This window comes from Equus quagga, unplaced genomic scaffold (assembly GCF_021613505.1).
Source record: "Equus quagga isolate Etosha38 unplaced genomic scaffold, UCLA_HA_Equagga_1.0 153_RagTag, whole genome shotgun sequence".
Taxonomy (NCBI): Eukaryota; Metazoa; Chordata; class Mammalia; order Perissodactyla; family Equidae; genus Equus; species Equus quagga.
The window spans coordinates 3,650,683-3,674,518 of record NW_025796915.1 but is presented as its reverse complement, the minus strand read 5'-3'; the positions used below and the strand labels follow the sequence as shown (position 1 = coordinate 3,674,518).

At 37.8% G+C, this 23,836-nt stretch overlaps 1 protein-coding gene across 5 annotated transcripts in view; it reads left to right on the top strand.

The window, feature by feature from the left end:
* Positions 1–23,836, top strand: part of LOC124233072 (neogenin) — a 247,290-nt gene that overhangs the window by 60,431 nt on the left and 163,023 nt on the right. For all 5 annotated transcript variants that reach the window (XM_046650149.1, XM_046650148.1, XM_046650147.1 and 2 more), the window contains exons 2-5: positions 4,814–5,131; positions 8,311–8,586; positions 11,125–11,278; positions 22,141–22,277. In XM_046650149.1, coding sequence (XP_046506105.1) covers positions 4,814–5,131; positions 8,311–8,586; positions 11,125–11,278; positions 22,141–22,277 — 885 coding nt within the window. The remainder of the gene's footprint in view (positions 1–4,813; positions 5,132–8,310; positions 8,587–11,124; positions 11,279–22,140; positions 22,278–23,836) is intronic.

Here is a 23,836-nt window from a genome sequence, read left to right as displayed (position 1 = left end):
ATGTGAAAATTCTTACATTTTTCTCATCTAGCACGATGAAAAATGACCAATTCAGATTTTCTCCCGATTTTGAGCTGAAATATAAATATCGTTAATATCGTTGGCATGTTAACTAAGACTATTACTAACATATTTTTTCTGAGAATTGTTGTAGAGAATTTCCGGATAACTGTTCAGAACGTGGTATTGTTTGCAGGTTATCAGATTGTACCTAGTCTTGCCAATCATGTAGGAATTATAAAATATTAATATTAATTATTTGTGGCACTTTAAAAAGTGATATTAAACATTTTTACAAAGGACACATTTGAAATCATCTAAAAATTTTTGAGACTGAGGCTGATCTTAGAAAAAACAGTGGAGATTTGATGTTGTGCAAAGTCACTAAAAATCTTTAATACTTAATTCCATCTTGGCCCAGCCACCTTTCTGATCTGTAGGATCCTGAAAAGGATACAAACACACAAACAAAACACAAAAACAGGGCCGGCCCCGTGTCCTTATGGTTAAGGTTGCACACTCTGCTTTGGTGGCCCAGGGTTTTGCCAGTTCAGGTACTGGGTGTGGACCTAGCTCTGCTCATCAGGCCATGCTGAGGCGGCATCCTACATAGCAGAGCCAGAAGGACCTGCAACTGGAATATACAACCATGTACTGGGGGGCTTTGGGGAGAAGAAGAAAAAGAAGAAGATTGGCAACAGATGTTAGCTCAGGTGCCAGTCTTTTAAAGAAAAATAAAACACAAAAAGAAACCAAGGTACAAACAGCAAGTAGCAATGGCAAACCTGGGGTCATTTTAGTAGTCTCTTGTAGTCTAGCCTTCTAGTGGGGAAGATGGGCCTTAAAAACAGACATAGAAGGTTCATTGCTGAGAAGAACACATATGGGCAGGATAGAAGACCTTTTCAGAGCTAGTTGTCAGAGAGGGCCTCTGTAGAAGTGACAGTGGATTGGAACATGAAGGATGAGAATAACCTAGCTGTGTGAGGGAAGAGTGTGCGGAACAAGGGTTCAGGCAGTGGGGACAGCAGATGCAGCGACTTTCATATGGGAAAGAACATGGCTTGTTCAAGAAATTGAATAATGTGGCCGAAGCTTATTGAGTTAGAGGAAAGTGTGATGTGAAATTAGGTTATAGAGAGGCAGAAAACAGATCCAGTAGCCCTTTTTAAAGGCCAAGGTAATGCATTTGGACTTTATATCAGCTATAATGGGGAGCCGTTGACAATTAGGCAGAGGAGAAAGATGATCAAACTTGAGTTTTAAGATCACTTATTTTACACATAATTGTCAAAATGTGATTAAAAGTAAAAAAATAAGGTCTATATTATTTTATGCATAACAATTTCTAAAATAAAATTAGTGAAAAGTAGCATGCTAGATGTTAGCGATTTGGGGGGAAATATTATAGGCTTTGGAACTATGACTAGTTGCTATTTATTGAACACCTCTTATCTGCCAAGCAGTGAGGCATGCACTGTACACATCTTCACAGACATTTCCTTGAGTGGAAGTCATTATTTTTCCTATTTTATAGGGGAGAAAATTGTAGACACGGAGATAAATTCACTAGCCTAGCAGAGCTAGGATTCAAAACCATGTCTGCTTGACTTCATTTTACCAACCTTTTTCCCACTATGGCTGTTTTTTGGGGGGACAGGGGAGAGGAGGAAGGCTGAAAATTGAAGAAAAGGAAGGCACTCTTATTATAATAAGTATTTATTGAATAAGTGAATTCAGATATTTTTCATTTGGGGGAGTGGTTGGGAAGGTAGATGCTGTAAATTAGAATAATGAAAATGAATTTCCCTTTTTGGACATTATGATCCTGACAAGGAATTTCAGATCCAGCTTTGATTAGAAGTTGACAGTCACTGTTTTTATGGCATACCTGTACCATAAAAGTTTTTCAAAGCATATGTATTTATCAGACAATTAAAATCATCCATATAATATTAGCAACTAGCCACTTACCTTACTTGAAATTCCCAGAAAAGGAGTTTTGCGTAGCTCCAGTCTTTGGAGGAATTAACTGTGCAGGGCAGACAAGTGCTGAGCTGTGGAGCTGGGAGCATTGTTATGTGGCAAAACAAGGTGGGAAACATTTGTTAACTCTCAAGTGTTGCCTTTTCTTGATAACATGAATGTGTTTGGTTGAGCCCTTTGAATGTTAAATTATTTTAACTTTCTAATCTTTAACGTTTTTAATTATAAATTGAGAACTTGAAGCAAGAGACCCTGAACTGTATGATGAAAGTGGACACCAAAGGATCAGGAAGCTGGAATGGAAGATTGAGAGACTGACTGGATGGGATAGGATGGTTGAAAGTAATGTTATGAAGGAGCAAAAGAAACAGGAAGTCCTTCGACATTAGTCTCTTAGGTTATAATGAAGAGAGAATTTTCTTAGGATGAATAACATTATACAGCATTCTTACATTTGTAGGTGTATTAAAATCTTGCTTATCCTTCTGTCCTGCCTTTCTGCTGCTATCAAAACTTTGAACCTCTTTGGTCAATAAGGCAGATGTCATTTTATTTCTGCCAGTGTTCAAATACTGTATGTTATTTTTCTACTCTGGGTACAATAAAATTTAATATTATTATAATAAATTTTATAATAAATTATAATAAATTAATTATACAATTAAGATTTATAGTGAGTGACATGATTTGTTGATATCTGGAGGTGGAGGGATTACAACTGAAAGAAGTTCCCTGTGGATATTTTCCTTTCGTAAGATGAGATTCTGTCAAGGAGTGTGAAATATTTTATCAAAAAGTGAGGAATAGTCTATCAAGAAGTGAGAGCTATTTCGTTAAGAAGTGAGAAATTTGCAGAGACCTGGGAATGTAGAAGAGATCAGACAGGATCATTAAGCCTATTTCAGAATAATTTGTGTGGTGACTTTGATCATAGTAAACTAAAATTAAGCACACTTAAGTGGATAGGGAATCAGGACCCTGATGAAAAATAAAGGACAGTTTTTATATAAAGGCAGCCAAAGAGTGACTCTCTGGCCCTCGTACTGTGACAAAGGAAAAGTGGTTAAAGAAAATGATGATAGATCTTTTAAAAAATAATCTCTGTTCCCAATAAAGGATTATTCACCAACAACAAAGATTTATGTTATTAAAAAAGAAAACGATGGGTGCCAGCGATTACATTGATGTAATTTTTTTTCAAATGACAAAAATTTTGTCCAAGTTTTAAAATTAAATGTTTTGTTTATTGATATATGTAATAAAATATTTTAAATTGCTAATTTGCATATTTTGATTGCCAATCTAATACATACATTTATCTCTTTTAAGTTCCTGAGTTTTGTTTAAATTTGAGTGGTATAATAAAGATTTAATAGTTATATAGGAAAGGAATAAAAGTAATTTCTCTTAGTTTAGCCATCATTTCGTACTGCCCTGAAGTTTATATTTTGATTTATTTTACTACAGTTCCAGTAAATTACTTCAGTATAAAATTTTTTATGGAATAAGAGGCATGTCATTGCAGGTTACTTTGAAAAATTCGTAAGCTCATTTTCAAGAGTTTTAAGACTTGAAAAATCAATTTTATGTTCATCAAATAGGGGTGGAGACCCCCTTGTGGTGTTTGGGAAAGGGTAATTAGTCTGTTTGGAATTTGTGTATGATTATAAGTTTAGGAAAACTTTAAAACAAGTGAATATTATTTCCTTCCTTCTGCTAGTGTGTTTTGTATTTATTTAGGACTATTATTTAATTATGTAATAAAGAAATTAGTCATCCTTAAATTCATAATGTAAGTAAGTGGGGTATGTAGATATATATAAAGTATAAAGGCGTATGTAGATATGTTTGGAAATCAATGTTAGTTTAATTTATTGGACTACCCCTCCCTGATTGTTCACTTAAAGAAATTTGATTACAAATTGAGTTGTTCAAAAGGGGGTTGGTGAGTAGTTGTGTTGACGAAAAGAGGTTTTTAAGCTTTAAGTTGGAAAGCTTTCTCTGACTGAGAATATAAGGTTTACAGGAATATTTTCTTTAAAATTATGTTCTCAAGAACCATGTTGAAAAAACTGGTCAAGGACTTAGAAAAATTAAACTGATCCGTCGTGTGCTCTTTGCATCAAAATGAATTCTAGATGAAGATTAAATATAGAAAATAAAACCACAAAAGTACTAGCATAAAACACAGATGACATTTTTTATATTTTGGAATAGAGGTGAGCTTTTTAAGTATAACATTTAATTTTACGTAATTAAAATTTATTTCGTATGACAAAAATTATAAAGTCAAAATAGAAAAAAGAATATTTGTAAAACAAGATTGCTATGCCCAAAGATTGTTTTTAAGTGAATAGGATGAATAATCCACTAGAAAAATGGAGAAAATGTATGTATAGTGAATTTATGAAAGAAATACAGTGAGTAAACATAGGAAGGATACCATACTAACGAAGAATCCTTTCAATTTTCTGCCTCCTTTATGTTCCACAGAAAATTTCACTTTGAATATGATAATTTAAAATATTTGTAAATCCCATTGTAGGGTTTGAAATAAAACTTTTATTAGCTATATCATCTAACAAGGTTTGATTATCTCAGCTAGCAGGGTCTTTTTTCCTAATCTTATTCTAAATGGGTCAAATTTTGATTTTCTAGTAAAAAGTGAATTTTATTTATTAGACATTCATAGTGAAATGACTGTATTTGTGTATCATACCCAAAAAGCATAACCATTTAAGAATAATTTTGAGACATGTTATATTTTCTTACAGAAGTGGTGTAAGAAAGTTTTGCTTAACTTTGTTCTTTTTCTTTATTTTTGTAGGATCCGGTGTTCGAACATTCACTCCATTTTATTTTCTGGTGGAGCCAGTGGATACACTCTCAAGTAGAGGCTCTTCTGTTATATTAAACTGTTCAGCATATTCTGAGCCTTCTCCAAAAATTGAGTGGAAAAAAGATGGAACTTTTTTAAACTTAGTATCGGATGATCGACGCCAGCTTCTCCCAGATGGGTCTTTATTTATCACCAATGTGGTGCATGCCAAACACAATAAACCTGATGAAGGCTATTATCAGTGTGTAGCCACTGTTGAGAATCTTGGAACTATTGTCAGCAGAACAGCCAAGCTCACAGTAGCAAGTAAGTTTTGTTAAGTAATTTATTTGTATTTTCAAATTTTTTATACAGAGTAAATCTTGATAAAAGCAGTATTATCTTAGAGTTTTCATTTAACCAATAACAGCAAATACACTCATTTAACAAGTATCAGTTGAGCATATACTGTGTGTATGGGATTATGCTAGGACTTGCTCAGTACTGTATGGAATAAACTGTAGCACTTTTCCACTTTCTATGATTTAGATGGCTTAAACTTGCTATCAGAAGTATTGAGCCGGTTCTGTTTTTCTTTTTAACTTGGAAATCACAGGGGAAGTTGTGTAGGAAAATCAAGTCACTTTGATTGCTAACTTTTATCCCTCCCAGCATAGCCATTTAGTATAGTTTTCTAAACTTGCAGTATAAACCAGAATCTTGGTTCCTTTATGCCTTAACCAAGGAAATGACATTTAACTGGATGAATTGTTTAAAAATCTGTAGGCTATATATATGTGTGTGTGTGTATTTTTTTAAGGTGAACAGCAGAAAATTGTAAAGAAAAAGACATTCACTCCCTTTTAGAGCATCCTTATTTGCAGAATGATGGAAAGTGTAAGAAAAATTAAGGATCTAGAAGAGAAAGATATGGGTGGTTCCTGAATAAGTCATACCTGTTTTGTAGTAGATACTGGCATTCTTCAGATCAGTGCTTCTTCACTTGAGTACCAGATGAAGTAGTTAGTTTTTATTAAGGGTCACATTGTACAGAAATTGTATTATCTTTGTCTTATATTTATTCTCAGCTTGGTGAAATGCTAACGTGTGAAAAAAAGAATATGACCGACCAAGACAGTAGTTTTCCATCTCATTCCCACTCCAGGGTCATGGTTCCCCATCTCCTGCTCACTCCAGGGTATATTTGCTCATTCATGCAGAGTAGGATGGCTCTTTTTCTCTTTGGAGCCAAATGCTTAAAGTTGAGTTTGACTGTCATGTAAAGCCGCTGTAATTATTCTATAATCACAGATTGAGGATGGAAAAATAAAAGGAGAAAAAAATTAGTTTTTCTTGACAATTTGCCTTTTCTCTTTTCTTCTTCTTTTTTAAATCTATTTGCCAAGCTTTCTCTGACATATTGATAAATAAATTAGCATGATACTGCCCCTATGATGTCACTTAGGTCAGCTCCTGTTTAACATTTATGTTGATAAACTGGGCTTTAATCTTGACTCCTTCCTTTCAGCTGTCTCCCACATCCAATCACCAAATCCCGTAAATTCTGCTTCCTAACTTCTCTGTACTTGATCTACATTCTCCTCCCTGAGGCGGCTCCTCGTTATTCCTCACCACAGCCTTGAAACTGTGCCTCCTCAGTCTTTCCCTCCTCCAGTCCATTCTCCACACTGTGGTCAGAGCACTCTTCCTCACCCTTCAGTGCTCTTCAGTAACAATATCAAGTTAATGTCCACATTCTTGAACAGGCCTCTTGAATCCTTTCATAAGCTGGCCTCCACTTCACCAGCTTCGTTTCTTAACACCCCACCCTGCCTCTGTCCCTGCCTGCTGCCATCCTCACTGCCCTTACCACCCTCACCACCATCACCAACATCACCACCCTAATCACCTCCAGCACCATCACCACCCTCACCATGTTATAAGCTCTGGCATTACTGAATGCTTTGAGTTCCCTTTCATCCTCTTCCTCTGGCCTTTGCTCATGGCTTCCTTAACTGCCTATTAATCCTATCCTTCACATTTTCTTCTCTTTCTTCTCCTCTGCTAGGTTTGTCCGTCCTTCCTCTTAGCTTTCATATCCTTCAGGAAATGTTTTTGACCTAATATCTAAGTAAACAGGCAATTTTAATACAAGATGATAAATTCTTTAGCTGCAGACAAGATTCTATGGAAGAGTTGTTCAACCTGCTCTTGACCAGGATATCAGGAGGAAATAATAGTTAAGAGATGAATAGAAGTTCTTTTTAATAGTTGCATACTACCCATTGTATAGATACACTGTGATTTATCAAAGATTCCCTTTTTGATGAAGTTACATGGCTAGAAATTGTTTGATGTTATAGGCAATATTGTAGTGAACAACCTTTTGCAAATCTTTATTTCTGTAAAATAGACTACTAGAATTAATAATTCCAGTAATTGCTGGATCATAGGATATACTTTTGTTTGTGTGTATAATTTAAAAAGATAGCACTGAACTGTTGGGCAGTTCCTCAGAATGTCAAATATAGAGGTACCATATGACCCAGTAATTCCACACTCCTCGGTATATTCCCAAGAAAAATGAAAAGATATGTCTGCATAACAATTTGTACATGGAAGTTCATAGCAGCATTATTTATAATAGCAAAAAGTGAAAACAACCTACATGTCAGTCAAGTGATGAATGGATAACCAGAAAGTGTTATAATCATACGATGGAACATTATTCAGTGATAAAGAGGAATGGAGTTCTTATAGTTGCTGCAACATGGATGAGCCTTAAAAACATTATGCTAAGTGAAAGAAGCCAGTCACAATAGATCCCTGCATTGTATGATCTCCTATGTATGAAATGTCCACAATAGGCAAGTATATAGAGCCAGAAAGTAGATTGGTGGTTTTCTAGGTCTGGGGTTGGGGAGATGAAGATATTAGGAGGTAGCAAAGGGGATAGGTACAGAGAATGGGAAATGACCACAAGTGAGTACAAAGTTTCTTTTGGGGATGATGAACATGTTCCAAAATTAGATTACAGTGATGGCTATACAACTCTGTGCATATACTAAAAACCATTGAATTGTGCACTTTAAATGGTAAACTTTATGGTATATAAATTGTATTTCAGTAAAACTTTTTTTTAAAAAAAAAAGATATTGTGAAATTGCCATTCTAAAGGACTCTTGGTTAGAGTTCTTTGGTTGCAAGCGATAGAAGCTGGTTGTGGCCAAATCAAGAAAGAAGGGGAGTTTATAACAGGACACTAAGTAGATAGCTCATAGAATTCACTACTGTGAGAGGTCTTTTTCTCTGGGCCGTCTCATTTCTTCACAGTGGAAATTTTTGCTTTGCTGTCTGGGTAGCACCCCTGGCTGAGGGTCCTTCTTCTTGACCCTGGTTCTACCATGCATGTGGCCGCACAGGCTGACTTGCTTCCTGGTCCTCATGACTACATTTTAAAGTAATATTTAATGATATTTTATTTCTTCTTTTCCTTTATTGTCCAGGTCTTCCAAGGTTTGCCAGCCAACCGGAACCTTCTTCAGTTTATGCTGGAAACAGTGCAGTTCTGAATTGTGAAGTTAATGCAGATTTGGTCCCATTTGTGAGGTGGGAACAGAACAGACAGCCTCTTCTTCTGGATGATAGAGTTATCAAACTCCCCAGTGGAACACTGGTCATCAGCAACGTGACTGAAAGAGATGGGGGCCTTTATCGCTGCGTAGTGGAAAGTGGTGGGCCGCCGAAGTATAGTGATGAAGCTGAATTAAAAGTTCTCCCAGGTATTAATTTATTATCAGGACTGATGGTGTTATGTTTGTTAATGGGTAAAATTCTTCTGTTAGAATTTTCTTCGGTGAACACTGTTAAGTATGTGGTATGACACACTAGTCTCAGCATGAGGAGTCTCATTTTCTTATGAGGGGTAAAAAGAAGAAAACATCCCAGAAAGATCCAGTCTTTAGTGAATGCGTTAGTCAGTAAAAGTTCATCAAGCAGGGAAGTATGTTCAGCACTAGTGCTTCTGCTTCCTCATGACTTCCTCTCGCTTATAGTTCGTCATCGTCCCTTGAGCCTCATGATGTTTCATGACCTTTCGGTTTCTCTTTCCCCTGCTAGGTACCTGATTCTTTCCATATTTCTTATTTCAAATCTGAGTTTCTGAATATAACTGGACCATCCCTATGTTATCTGGGCAGAGTTTTTATATGTGACTACTTTGCAGGCTCATTTTCAGCCTGTGGATTGGCTCGCAAAGTGAGACCAGTGTGATGAGCAGCAGCTCTTGAGGGTGTTGCTGATGGGCCTTGAACTGATTTTTTAAAATGCCGTTTCTTTCTTTGTCATCATCATCCTTGCCCTTGTCATTCCTAAACTAGTGTACTCCCAGCTCAGCAGCCACAGTTATCTTTTAAACGTGTATTAGATCATGTCACATCTTTGCTCAGAACCTCCTTACAGTTTCTCATCTCAGGGTCAATGTTAAAGTCCTTGGCCTCTAAGGCTTTATATAATCTTAATGCCACCTCCCTCCTCCATCTCTCTTCTTCCATCTCATGCTCCTCTCCCTCACTCTGTGACTGTGGCCACCTTATGTTTCTGGAGCACTCCAAACATGCTCTTGCTTTAGGGCCTTTCCACTTGCCGTTTTCTCTGCCTGGAATCTTCTTCCCTGGGATATCTGCCTGACTCTCTGTCTTACCTCTGTGCTCAAATATCCCTTTATCAGTGAAGCCTTCCTTGACCACTGTTTAAAACAGCAGTTGGCAGTCTTCCATTTCCACCCCGGTGCTTTCTCCTCCTTCATTTTACTTCAGAACGTGTCACCATCTGACATACCTTATCTTTTATTTGTTGTCTCTCTCCCCCTATTAGTATGTAAGCTCAACGAAGACAGGGAATTTGCTCTGCGGCCAGGAAGGGTAACTGGCATATACATGCCACTAAATACTTGTTTAAGTTTGTTTCTATCAAAACTGATTAAATCTAGCTAAGTAATTCAAGGTGAAAAAAAAGAGAGAACTGTTGCCACATAGCAGTGCCTCCAGCCTGCTTCCTGACTTGCTTTAAATGGCAGAGGTCCTATTTCTTCTCTATACCTGGGGTAACATTCAAGCAAATCTTCAAAATTGGGTCCAAGGAAATGGGATTCTCCATGTCAAAGGATGAACCACCACTCGATACCTGAAAAAAAACAAAGTACTGAATGTTTGTTTACTTAAGTAAACGATGGAGAGGTATGCTTGTCAAACATAGTCTTTTTAAATAATGCAAACTGCTGATCTCCTATAGAATTTTTGGGAAGACATTGTTTTTGATGTGTTAGGAGGCAGGGGTGGGTTGATGTCATTCATAGAAGCATGTTTTATGGTTGCTTACAGAGGTGAGAGCAGGTTAATGTCAGCCTTAGAAGCAAGTGATTCCATCGCCAAATGGCTGACTTTTAAACCTGAGGCTAGCACTGATTGGTTGGTTTTCAAAGGCATATTCACTGAAGTGAGTTGTCAGTGATCTATTAGACAGTGTTTGCTGGTTACCGTGGCTACGAAACTGTCATCGATTGGTTACACAAGTTTAGAGCCAGCTCTGGTAGTTGTTACCATGACTATAGAACATTTTTTCCTAAGATCACGGGGACAGGAGTCACATCTCTTTGCCTGAGAATGGTCTTTTTTCTTAAAACTTAACACTGGAAATATCGCCCCATCAAGTAGAGAACCCTCTCTTCCACCCATGAGAGTGTGGCCTTTTCATATGTCCATAAGAGGGCAACTTTATAAAGTGAACACACGCATAGTGGTAGCCTGATAGTTGCATCATTATAAAATTAAAGGGTTGACGGACTAAGTGAGCAAGTTAAAAAGATGAAACTCTGAAAGATTTTCAGCAGTAACACACAGATATAGGGAGGGAAAGGAAACCTCTTATGATAGCCCTGTGAGTGTGGAGGATGCTGCTAAGGGTCCTGAGCTTGCTCAGTCTTTGCTCCATTTATACCATTCATGAGACATTGACTTCGTCCTGTCTTTTAAAGTGAAGGGAATTCATGTTAAATCTCCCTCAGTTGACCAGTAAGCACCTTGAAGGCCGGAGCTTTAACTTACACATCTTTAAGGCCCTCAGAGAACCTAGCACGATGTTTTGCACGTAGAAGTTAAGTAACATTTGCAAATTTAAATGGAATTTTCTTTGGTCACTTTGTTAAAATATGTTGTTATATAAAACCATACAGACTCAATAGGAGTTTGCCATTCTTCATCATTAAAGTGGTAAAGTGCTTTCTTAATCATTGCCTTTAATTTAAATTTTTTTTTTTTTAGATCCTGAGGTTACATCAAACTTGGTATTTTTGAAACAACCTTCTTCCTTAGTCAGAGTCATTGGTCAGAGTGCAGTGTTGCCATGTGTTGCTTTGGGACTCCCTACTCCAACCATAAGATGGATGAAAAATGAGGAGGCACTTGACACAGAAAGGTAATGTTGTCTGCCTAAAAGCCTCGTCAGCTTTAGCTTAGACTTGGTCTAATCTTACTCGGGACTATTGATTGATCAATAAAAAAAATGACTCTCTACTTTATTTTTACTTAAACACATCATAATGCTCATTTATCATCCTTGAAATATGTTTATATGCTATATATGATTAGGATGTTTAAAGAAAAAAATCCTTTCAACATATTAAGGGATAATTATTTCATTTGTTCTTTCTGAGCTGCAGTATACTTAGCTTAAGGCCTCAGGACCTCCTTCCCTAAACTGTGGCAAGAGTTTCTGGTCCTGATTAGCCTGAGACTTCTCACTCATTCTCCTATGCATTTTGTTGATAGTAGTTTTTTCTTTTATTCAAACAGTAAAAGAAAATGTATTCCTCATTCTTTTGTTTTGCTTTTAAAATCATACCAGCCTTCTTCTGTCATCACAAATTCTCCATCTTCCATGAAAACCTTTTCTGTTAATAACAACCACTCTGTCAACCCTCCCACCTTCCTCCTTACTTTCTTATGTAATGGATACTTTTCTCAGTTGTATTCTGATAAGAGAACTGAGGTGGTAGTTGGGGTGGTAGTTAGGTATGTTGTGTTTCCAAAACAAAGTTATCTTGTGCATTGTAGAATGTTGAGTAGCATCCCTGACTTCCACCTGTTAGATGCCAATAGCACTCTCAAGTTGTAACAACCAAAAATGTTTCTAGATATTGCCAGGTGTCCCCTGGGGAACGAAATTGTCCCCAGTTGAGGAGCACTGTTCTAGAGCAGTGCTGTCCAATAGAAATATGATGCAAGCTGCATATATAATTTAAAGTTTTTTGTGGCATGGACCTGTACTTTTCGTCTGTCAGTGGCCATGCTATGATGGTGGCTCACATACAAAAAGAAAAAAAAGAGGAAGATTGGCAACAGATGTTAGTTCAGGTTGAATCTTCCTCATCAAAAAAAACACCTTTTGTATTTTATCATCATAGAAAGACATTCTGAAGATATATGATATAGGAGTTTGATTTCTTATATAAGAAATAAAAGCGAGAATTCCTATGATTCTCATTTGTTTATTCAATGGTTATTCAATGCTGATTATGTTAGGCTCTGTTCTAGGTACTGGGAATAGAGTAATAAACCAAATAGAGTTGTTGCTCTTGGAGCTCGTATTCTATTAGGGAAGAGTCAGATAATAATCATATAAAATTTGAGTTTATAGTAAGTGCTGTGAAGAAAATTAATACGAAGTATGCCAGGGATGCCAAAAGAGATAGAGGTGAGGTTGCTATGTTATGTAGTGTGTTTGAGAATTGTTCTGTTAGTAGAGAGATCCTCAGGCTGAGGTCTGGGTGGGTCAGGGTATACAAATAATGGTAGAAATGTTATGTATCTTCCTTTTATGTTACATAAAATTTTTACATTTGAGTTTATTCAGAGATATTTCAGAGGGGAAATGTTTTTGATTAAATCAAAGGTGGATATATCATGGCTCGTAATATTCTTCTGAATTTTAAGGATAAATCAGGAGACTTTTAAGATTGAGTAGACTGTTTATACCTTGAGTTCTGTAGGCTTCTGCATGCTTGGGTTTTGTGGTAGGAAAGTCTGAGAAGCATTGCCTTGTTATATCACTGTCTCAGGAAGATTTAGAAGAATGTAAGAGCAGGACAGCATTGTTCTTCATGTTGGTATTTCTAGACCCCAGCACAGTGCTTGGCTCATAATGGGTTAGACCCATTAGAGTGTTTACCAATATATTTTGATTGAATGCCTGAATGTAATATAGGAAAATATAAGTAGATGAATAGAACACAAAAGAACTTCAGGTTACATGTAGGTAATTACTCAAAATATCTTTGTTTCTACCAGAGCCTTATGAGATATATAAATAGGCCTTAGCTAATAAATTATTTAGACCCCAATTAGAAATTTAGAAATTGTGGGGCTGGCCCTATGGCCAAGTGGTTAATTTAGCATGCTTCGCTTCAGTGGCCCAGGGCTTCACCAGTTCAGATCTTGGGCGCAGACATGGCACTGCTCATCGGGCCGCGCTGAGGCGGTGTCCCACATGCCACAACTAGAAAGACCCACAACTAAAATGTACAACTAGGTGCTGGAGGGATTTGGGGAGAAAAAGCAGGAAAAAAATTTAGAAATTGAAAGAAAAAAGTGGCTAGACATAGAGATAGTACTGAGCTGGCTCTAGTAAAAAATCTTTAATAAACATCCTTCTCTATTACTAATCTTAAGATCTGTTTGAAAATGAATATTAAAACATTATAATGGCTTTTATAAATATCTTAAGGATTGATGTCTTTACTTAATATTTTGATCAAATTTGTTCAGATCAAAACCAAACATAGCTATTGAAGGGGGCATGAGGGCAGAAATGTATTCCATTCTTTGAATAGTTTTATTTTAAAGGAAGAGAATCCAGAAAATACAAATGCTAAAAATGCAAGGTGACTGACAGCAAAATGTCCTTTAGTAATCAAATAATGTTATGTTTTAGTAGAATGATAGATCAGAACCCAGCTACAAAGGAACAGGTTATAGTTATAAAAATGCTTAATGTTATTACAATTCATAATAGTAGAAAAATTAGATTATTTAAAAAACAAGTGGAGAACTCCCATTTCTGGAAAGACGGAGTAGTTGTGTATGTTTCTCTATTCTTCTTGCTAAGTACAACTAAAAACCCTATACAATAGATATAAAACAAACATAAGAAGACTCTGAAAGATAGAGAGAGGAAGATTGACTGGCTAGGGACCTTGGGACCCAAAGAACAACATGATGGTGAACTCCTTGGGATTTGTTTATACCTCATCTATCCCACCTTGAGGCTGAAGAAGCTGGCACTGCTAACAGATGCATACAAAAAAGCTCTAACAAAAGTGTCCCCTCCCTAGCCAGAGGACCAGGAGAAAGGGGCAGCCTAGTGAGACAAAAACTGCTAGACTATAATCACTCCTGCTTCAGCCAAACACCACAGAAGAAACTATGTCCTCGCCCTCACCAGGCCTCGCCAGGTTGTAATGAGGTCCCCCAACCTCCCTGCTGTATGGTGTCAGAGGCTAAGTGGGGAGCCAAGACGTTCATCCCAGCCAGGCAGTTTGGAGGCCCCCTTCCCTGCTGTGTCAGTGGAGACCACCTGGGGAGCCTGGACTTTTATTCCACCTGGCAGTAAGAGATACTCCTTACTTTCTTCCCTTCCCCATAGTGGAGAGTCAGAACTTTCACCACCATGCCATCTCGAGGTGTCAGTGGATGCCATGTGAAGAATACTCATGAGGCACTCCTACCGCACCCAGCCAGGGGGCAGTATCTGGAGGCCTAGCGGGGAATCAGAACTCCCAGCCCTGTTAAGGGGTAATGAGGAGTCCCCCATCTCCCTTAGGTATTAATGGAGACTAGCTGGGTACCTGGACTTCTGTCTCCACCTGATGGTGATGAAGTAGTACCTCGCTCTTTCTCTGCTAGAGTGGCGTCAGAAGAAGCCTGCTAAAACAAAAGGTTTGGTGAGATCCAGAACCTCATAACATAATACCCCAAATATCCAGATTTCAACTGAAAATTACTCATCACACCAAGAACGAGGAAAATCTCAAATGAGAAAAGACAGTAGTTGGCAACACTGAGAATGATAGGTTTTAGAATTATCTGACAAATATTTTAAAGCAGTCGTCATAAAAATACTTTAACGAACAATTATGAACACACTTGAAACAAATGAAAAAAATAGAATATGTCAGCAAAGAAATAGAAAGTCTCCTCAGAGAAATAGAAGATTTAAAGAAGAACCAAGTGGAAAATTTTGAACCTAGATAGTAACCAAAATAAAAACTTCAGTGGATGGGCTCAGTGGCAGACTGGATGGGACAGAGCAAGGAATCAGTGGACTGGGAAAAAGAGAGAAGACACAAATGATCGCTATTAGGACTGAAGCAGGGGACGCCACTACAGACCCTGAAGATATCAAAAAGATAATAAGGAAATACTGTAAATAGCTGTGCACATGTAAATTTGACAACTTAGACAAAATAAACCACTCCCTCAAAAACACCAACTACCACAGCTAACCCAATATGAAATAGAGAATTTGAATAGCCTTCTAACTGTTGAGGAGACTGAACTTGTAGTTTTAGAACTACCAAGAAAAGACGTCTCCAGCCCCAAATAGTTTCACTGGAGAATTCTACCATCATTTGAAGAAGAATGAACACCAATTCTACAGAATCTCTCTGGAAAATAGAAGAGAAGGAATTGAAGCTAGTATTACCCTCATGTGAAAACTAGATAAAGATAGTACAAAAAAGAAAACTACAGAGCAATATCCCTCGTGAATATAAACATAAGAATTCTTAACAAATTATTATCACGTGGAATTCAGCAATGTATAAAAAGTCATATATACCATGACCAAATGGGTGTATTCCAGGGGTGCAAGGCTGACTCGGTATTCCAGAATTAACCAGTGTAATTCACCATATTAACAAACTGAAGAAAAAAACCTGCATGATCAAATTAATCAATGGAGAAAAAGCACTTCACAAAATTCAACACCCATTCGTTGTTAAAAAAAAAAAAAAAAAGCCTTCAGAAAAATAACTTAAGAATATCTACAGAAACCCTACAGCTAACATACGTAATGGTGAAAGACAATAGTTTCCCCCTTAACATCAGGAATCATTTAAGGAAATTCACTGGCAGAGTGCTGTAAGTTCTAGCAAGTTCAGTTAGGCAAGAAAAAGAAAAGGCGCACAGATCAGAAAGGCAGAAATAAAACAGTCCCTATTTGCAGATGATATGTTTATCTATATAGAAAATCCCAAACAATCCACAAAAAACTCTTAGAACTGAGAAATGAGTTCAGCAAGGTCACAAGATACAAGATAGACGTAAAAATCAGTTGTATTTCTATATACTAGCAATAAACATGTGAAACACTGAAATTATAAATACAATAGTATTTACAGTCACAAAAATTTGAAATACTTAGGTGTAAATCTAACAAAAACTTATTAGCTTTGTATGCTAAAAACTACGGAGTGCTAACAAAAGACATCAAAGATCTAAATAAATGAAGAGACGTACCATGTCCATAGATTGAAAGACTCAACAGAGTAAAGATGTCAGTTCTCTTCAAATTGATATACAGCTTAACTCAATTCCTGTCAGAATCTCACCAAGATTTTTAGTAGATATAGACAAGATTGTTCTAAAATATATGTGGAAAAACAAAGGAACTGGAATATTTAAACACATTTTTTTAAAAGTGAGAAGAATCAGGGGCTGGCCCCGTGGCCGAGTGGTTAAGTTCGCGCACTCCGCTGCAGGCGGCCCAGTGTTTCGTTGGTTCGAATCCTGGGCGCAGACATGGCACTGCTCATCAAACCACGGTGAGGCAGCGTCCCACATGCCACAACTGGAAGGACCCACAACGAAGAATATACAGCTATGTACTGGGGGGCTTTGGGGAGAAAAAGGAAAAAAATAAAATCTTAAAAAAAAAAAAAGTGAGAAGAATCAGTCTACCTGATTTTAATATTTACTATATAGCTACAATAATCAAGACTTTATGGTGTTGATGGAGAGACAGACACATATATCAGTGGAACAGAATAGAACATCCAGATGTGGATCCACACAAAATGCCCAACTAACTGTTGACAAGGATGTAAAAGTGATTCAACAGGGGAAAGATAACCTTATCAACACATGCTGCTGGCGTAATTGGATACTCATTCACAGCCAAAAAAATGAACCTCAGCCTAAGCCTCATATGAAAAGTTAACCTTGGGGCTGGCCCCACGCCTAGTGGTTAAGTTCGGCATGTTTTGCTTCAGTGGTCTGGGTTCGCAGGTTCGGATCCCAGGCACAAACCTGTATCACTCAGCCATGCTGTCGCAGCAACCCACATATTAAAAAAAGGAAGATTGGCACAGATGGTTGCTCAGGGCTTATCTTCCTCAGCAAGGGAAAAAAAAGAAAAAAGTTAACCTTATACAAAAAAACGAACGCAAAATCAATCATGAACCTAAATGTAAAATGCAAAATGAAATTTTGGAAAAGAAACATAGGAGAAAATCAGAATCTAGGGCTAGGCAAAGAGTTTTTAGATTTGACACAAAAGCATAATCTGTAAAAGGAAAATTGGATTTCATCAGAATTAAAAACTTGCTCTATGAAAGACCCTATTAAGAGGATGAAAAGATAAGCTACAGAGTGGGAGAAAATATTTGCAAACCACACGTCCAATAAAGGACCAGTGTGTAAAATGTATAAGGTTCTCTCAAAACTCAACAGTAAAAAATCGCATATAATCCAGTTAGAACATGGGCAAAGACAAGAATAGATGTTTCACCAAAGAAGATATACAGCTGGCAGATAAGCACAAGAAAAATTAACATCATTAGCCCTTAGGGAAATGCGAATTACGACCACAGTGAGTTATCACTACGTTCCTATTGGAATAGCCAACATTAGAAAAGAGTGACACCACCAAATGCTGTCAAGGATGTGGAGAAATGGGATCACTTTGATATTGCTGGTAGGAATATGAAATGGTACAGCCACTCTGAAAACCTGTTTGGCAGTTCGTTATAAAACATGTACGACTGCCGTATGACCTAACATTTACACTTTTGGGCATTTACCCTATAGAAATGGACTTAATGTTCACACAAAACCTGTACCTGGATATTTATAGCAGCCTTATTCATAATAGCCCCAAACTAGAAACAACCCAGATGTCCTTCATTGAGTGAACAGTTAAACTACGGTGTATCCACACTGTGGAATCACTGCTGAGCAATAAAAGGAATGAACTATTGATACATGCACAACTTGGATGACTCTCCAGAGAATTATGATGAGTGAAAAAAGCCAGTCCCCAAAGGTTCCACACTTCATGATTCTATTTATATAACATTCTTCTTGAAATGACGAAATTACTGAAATGGAGAACCAGATCAGCGTGTGCTAGGGGTTAACAAGGAGGGAGTGGGAGGGAAGTGGTGTGACTATGAAAGGGCAGTGTGAGGATCCTTGTGGTGATGGAAACGTCAGGATCATTGGGCTATAGTTTTACAAGGTGTACCATTGGGGAAACGGGGTAAAGTGTACCTGGGATCTCTCCGTATTATTTTTTAGAACTGCATGTGAATCTACAGTTACTTCAAAATGAAAAGTTTAAGGAAGAAAACAAATGAGAGAATAAATTTTGTGCCAGAGAGTATATAAGACGTGGCTTTCACCTCTCTTTCCTTTCTTGCTGTTTTAGAGGAAGAGGAGTCTTAGAAATCCTTTTGTGGTCTAGATCTTATTACTTTCCATCCTCTCCGGCACTTTCATGAATCTTCTTTTCAGACTTTTCCCTCTCCACGCACTCTTTGTCTTTTGCCTATAAAAAGGCTCAGCTCTCTCACTCAAGTAACAACAGCAGCAACAACACACAAAAACCTAAATCAGACAGGCAGTTTTCCTTTTGCTTCCCCTTCACACTTACTGCTTAGCCTTAAGACTCTTCGTTGGCATGTGTTTCTTCCTCACTTCTCTATCCAATCCATCTACAACATTTTCCATTTTACCTCCGAAATATCTCTAAAATCCGTCTGTGTTGCCACCACCTTATTCCAAGCTACTGTCACTTGTCACCTCAGTTACTGGATTAGCCTCCTAACTATTCTGCCCACACGTTCTCTGGCCTCCTTCCAAATACGTCTGCATACTCCTGCCAGAGCAGTCTTTTCAAAGCTCAAATCTCACCACACCATTTCAACTCCCCACCCAATTTTAAAAATGTTTAATGGATTTCCTTTGTTTTTAGGTTGAAGATTCAAATTCTAAAATGGCTTTCAAAGCCTTGTGCAGTCTGGCTCCACCCTCTTCTTTCTCTCTTTTTTTCTTCTCATACTTTGCCACACTAGTTATTTTCAGATCCCCAAATACACTGTGGTCCTTTCTGCCACAGTTCCTTTGCATGTGCAAGTCTTTCTGTGATCTTTTTCTCCCCCTCATTATCTCTTATTTCCTCATTCTTCAAAAGGTTGCTTTGGTCAGGAAGATCTCTCTATTTCTGATTTCCTGGCAGGTTCTTTTGGTATACCATTTTGTAGAATTGTCATCTTTTATGTCTGTCTGTCCCAGTGAGTTGCACTGATTGCGTTTTTGCTCACTGCTGCATCCCCAGTTGCTACCTGACACATGTAGAGACACCAGTAAATATTTGTTAAATGAGTTAATAAATCCCGTTCCGTACCCTCATCATCCAGCTTTTTTCAAAGAGTGGTTAATACTTTTTGTCTTCTTTTTACCCCTGTTGTTAATACCAGAGTTCATCTTTTTTTTGTTTAATTCTGGACTGTTACAATAACTTTACAACCAGACCTCCTGCTTCTAGTCTTTTCCCCACTCCTCTTGTTTCTTCACTAAATTTGATCGTGTTATTCACCTACTCAAAAGCCTTTCCCTTTGGCCAAAAAATAAGGTCTCCATAGCACACCACGCTGTCCTGGATTGACCGCTGGCTATACTCAGGGACACATACACAGACAGTCACTGTGCCCAACAGCACTCAACTCAACTTGTACCCATTGACCATGCGTGTTTTTTTTACATATTGTTGCTTATGCCCGCATCTTTGAATTTTGGAATTCTAAAGACTTGATTGTCATTTTACTATAAGCCATCATATAGTTATCTGAACAAGTTAAATGAATTCTGCCAAGCTAATGGACATTTTTCCTCCCAGGCTTCTTTTGGGGGAGTAAAATCAACTCCATTAAGAAAGATTGACTTCTGTACTAGTACTCAGTTATGGCAAATATGAGGCATAGCAAGTATCAGGAATATTTTCTTGTATAACTATTAGATATAAATTACTGTATCTCAATTTCAAAAGTACCATACTAACCAGTGTTTCAAATTATGTTCCTCTCAGCTAGGTATCTTATGTATATGTTGCTGATTTCCCTTTTTTTTTTTTTTTAAAGATTTTATTTTTTCCTTTTTCTCCCCAAAGCCCCCCGGTACATAGTTGTGTATTCTTCGTTGTGGGTTCTTCTAGTTGTGGCATGTGGGACGCTGCCTCAGCGTGGTCTGATGAGCAGTGCCATGTCAGCGCCCAGGATTCGAACTAACGAAACACTGGGCCGCCTGCAGCGGAGCGCGCGAACTTAACCACTCGGCCACGGGGCCAGCCCCGATGATTTCCCATTTTTGAACATTGTTTTTCATTTCTGGAGCTTAGTAGTGATTTTGTCCAAGGGTAAAATACAGGATTTTAATTTTAGTAAATTTTTCTTATTTTGTGAGACACTGAAACCCTATCTTATGTCTCTGTTTATTCTATCCTGGTCATTCTTGCTCTGTTCCGTGATATGTTGTCTTGCTTCTCTATTCTGTCACTTCAAGTTGGGATTTGAGGGCATAATTAAGATGTTTCAAATTGGAAGGCCACTTGATAAGTTTAATGATCACCTTGTAGGGTATTTCTTAGAGAAATCACCAAACCTGATTCTGGGTTTCCTATTTCTTTGTCCAGAAACTTAATCTTTTTTTTTTTTTTTTTTTTGAGGAAGTTTAGCCCTGAGCTAACTACTGCCAGTCCTCCTCTTTTTGCTGAGGAAGACTGGCCCTGAGCTAACATCTGTGCCCCTCTTCCTCTACTTTATACGTGTGATACCAACCATAGCATGGCTTGCCAAGTGGTGCTATGTTCGCACCCGGGATCCGAACCAGGGAACTCTGGGCCGCTGAGAAGCGGAACGTGCGCACTTAACCACTGCACCACCGGGCCGGCCTCAGAAACTTAATTTTATCAGGTTCCAGAAGACTACTTACCCAAACTCACAGTATACTGAAATTTAAGCTAGAATAGCACTTTACTTAAAGATGAAAATTATAAATGTGGCACAGACTGAATAGTCATGTCCTCTAATTTTTTCCCATCAGAAATTCTGTTTTCATGAAAAGCCAAATTACAGTCAGAACTTTCTTGTTGAGCATAGGTAGAGACAGGAAGTGTGAGTTAAGATTTGAGAGAAAAATCTGCCTATGAAAACCAGTTTAGACATAGAACCTCAGAATAAAAATAAAATTGTAGCTCTCCAAACTAAACTTGTTCACTTTGTGAACAGTTGGCCAGGATAAGATCCGAGGTTTCCTCCGCGATGTCACGGGGCCAGTTTACTTTCTCTAGGTGTTCTCTGTAGGTAGACCTACGTCACTCCACTCCGTGGTGCCGGGTCAGTGATCATCAGCACCGCTGTTGATAACGGCAAGGTGCTGGCTGATTGACGCCAGCTCCCACACCCAGGGAACTGCTTTCTGGCAGCTGTCCTCTCTCCCTTCCCTTCTCCTGTTCCTCCCTTCCCTAGCCAGGCCACCATAGGAAACTTTCAGGAGGAACTGTGACCCCATGAATGACTGTTTCTGATCTGACATTTTGCCCTCTCTCTTAGTCATCTCAGTGTGGCCTAGCTGTGGTGGAATGACTCTTAAATTGATTCCAGACTTCAAAATTACACAATTTGCAGAAAAAATTGGGCAGAGAAGGGAGGCAAGGATGGACTCTGGGGAGCAGAATTAGTCACAAAAGTTAGATTCTTTGGGAATAATGATAAATGTCAGAGATAATTCATTTTAAGATTTTTATTTGTATTTTTGATATTTATGCATGTAAACTATGAACAAAGCAAATTGGACTAAATTAAATTCTGATAATTTCATATTGGTCTCAGTCCATCTGTAGCCATATAAATAATCATATTGTTTAATTGCTTTTCTGCTTAATATGGAAAGTTTCTCAGGTATTATTTTCCTAGTTCTGAAATGTATCACTGTTTTTTTATGCAGCTCTGAAAGATTGGTATTGCTGGCAGGTGGTAGTCTGGAGATCAGTGATGTCACTGAAGATGATGCTGGGACTTATTTTTGCATAGCTGATAATGGAAATGAGACAATTGAAGCTCAGGCAGAGCTTACAGTACAAGGTATGTAAATATTTCCTGTATAAATAAAAAAATCTGTATACTTTATGGGTTTGCTAATTGTTTAATATTAATACAGGAGAGACAATATAGCATAATAGTTAAAAGCTGAGCTTTAAACCAGACAGTTTGGGTTCAAATTGAGTCTTGTATTTCCTAGCTATGTAGTTATAGGAAATTTATTTAACTTCTCTGAGCCTCATTTTCTTCATCTGTGAAATGGAGATAATAAGAGTACTTACCTCATTGGGGTTGCTTTGAGGATTAAAAGAGTTAATACTTGTAAAACTCCCAGAATAGTGACTAGAATATGGTATGAGCTCAGTTAGTTACTGTTACTATTATCTGTAGTAGCAGTGTGGGGAAGGGTGTGATCTGGTGCATCTGGAAGGTTCAGTTCACTTTTCTTGTCTCAGGATGCTTTCTCACAAGGGCCTCTGTTCTCTGACCCAGAACCATGTATCTATCTCCTCAGTATTGTGTTCCCTCCTTTTGGGTAAATAGATCACCCAGGAAAGAGTGCACTGTGGTTCTTAATATAACGTCATCTGTTTGACGATTTCTTTCATTCTGTTCAGCTAATGCTGATCCTCACAGCCTCTCTCCTTATAGATTCTCTGATTTACACGTCAGAGAAAATAAACATGGCCTGTACACACAGTTCACAGTCTCTTCTTTATCCATGTCTCCCTTGCCCTTCCTCCATGTGGAAATGTACCCTCAGAAGATGATTTGCTCTCTCCCCTGTGATTTGCCTGCACCCTCATTTATCTTTGTCTCAAATATCCCTTCTCCATCATTTTCAGGGGAGTCCAACAGTGCTTGGATATGTGGAAGTATATATTGGCTCATGATACTCATTATCAACTTGTCCCATATTGTATTATATTTGGTAGAATACTTCCTGATCTGTAGTTTGGGGTTGTTTCATATTTTATATGAATATTTGTTTTTCTTGGTACATTTTGTGGGTTTTGCAGTGAGAAGTAGAGAAGCCACATTCTTACCCCAGATGACTCAATTATTAATAGGAATTGGGGAGCAGGCTGTTCGGGGTTCTATGCTGATAGAGACATAGAATGTTTATATTCTCTATTGCTATTTGTGGGTGGGTTCATAATCTCTGAAGATCAAAAGAACAGGCCGTGGAGTTCACGTAACTGTTCTCTCAGCTGAGCTCAGCCATTGTTCTTGGCTATATGAAAGGTTGCCTGTGACGAGTTGTAGAATCACCAGTTTATTTCTTTACCTCTATGTGGATGGTAATGGACAAATAAAATATTAGTGATCTTTATCTTATTAGGTCTCTGTGCCTCCCTTAGTGGAAGTTTTCTCTCTGTTTTTTCCATTAATCAGATTCTTGGCCTAATGCGCTTCCATTTTCCTTTCTGTGCCTCAGTTTCCTCCACTTTTATTAGTATCAAATGAGAGGCATAGTGTTCACCATACATATCAGTTGTATCTGTCCATGTGATTTTTCTACTCTTTTATTTTATTTAAATTTTTTTTTTTGTGGTGAGCAAGATTGGCCCTGAGCTAGCATCTATTGCCAATCTTCCTCT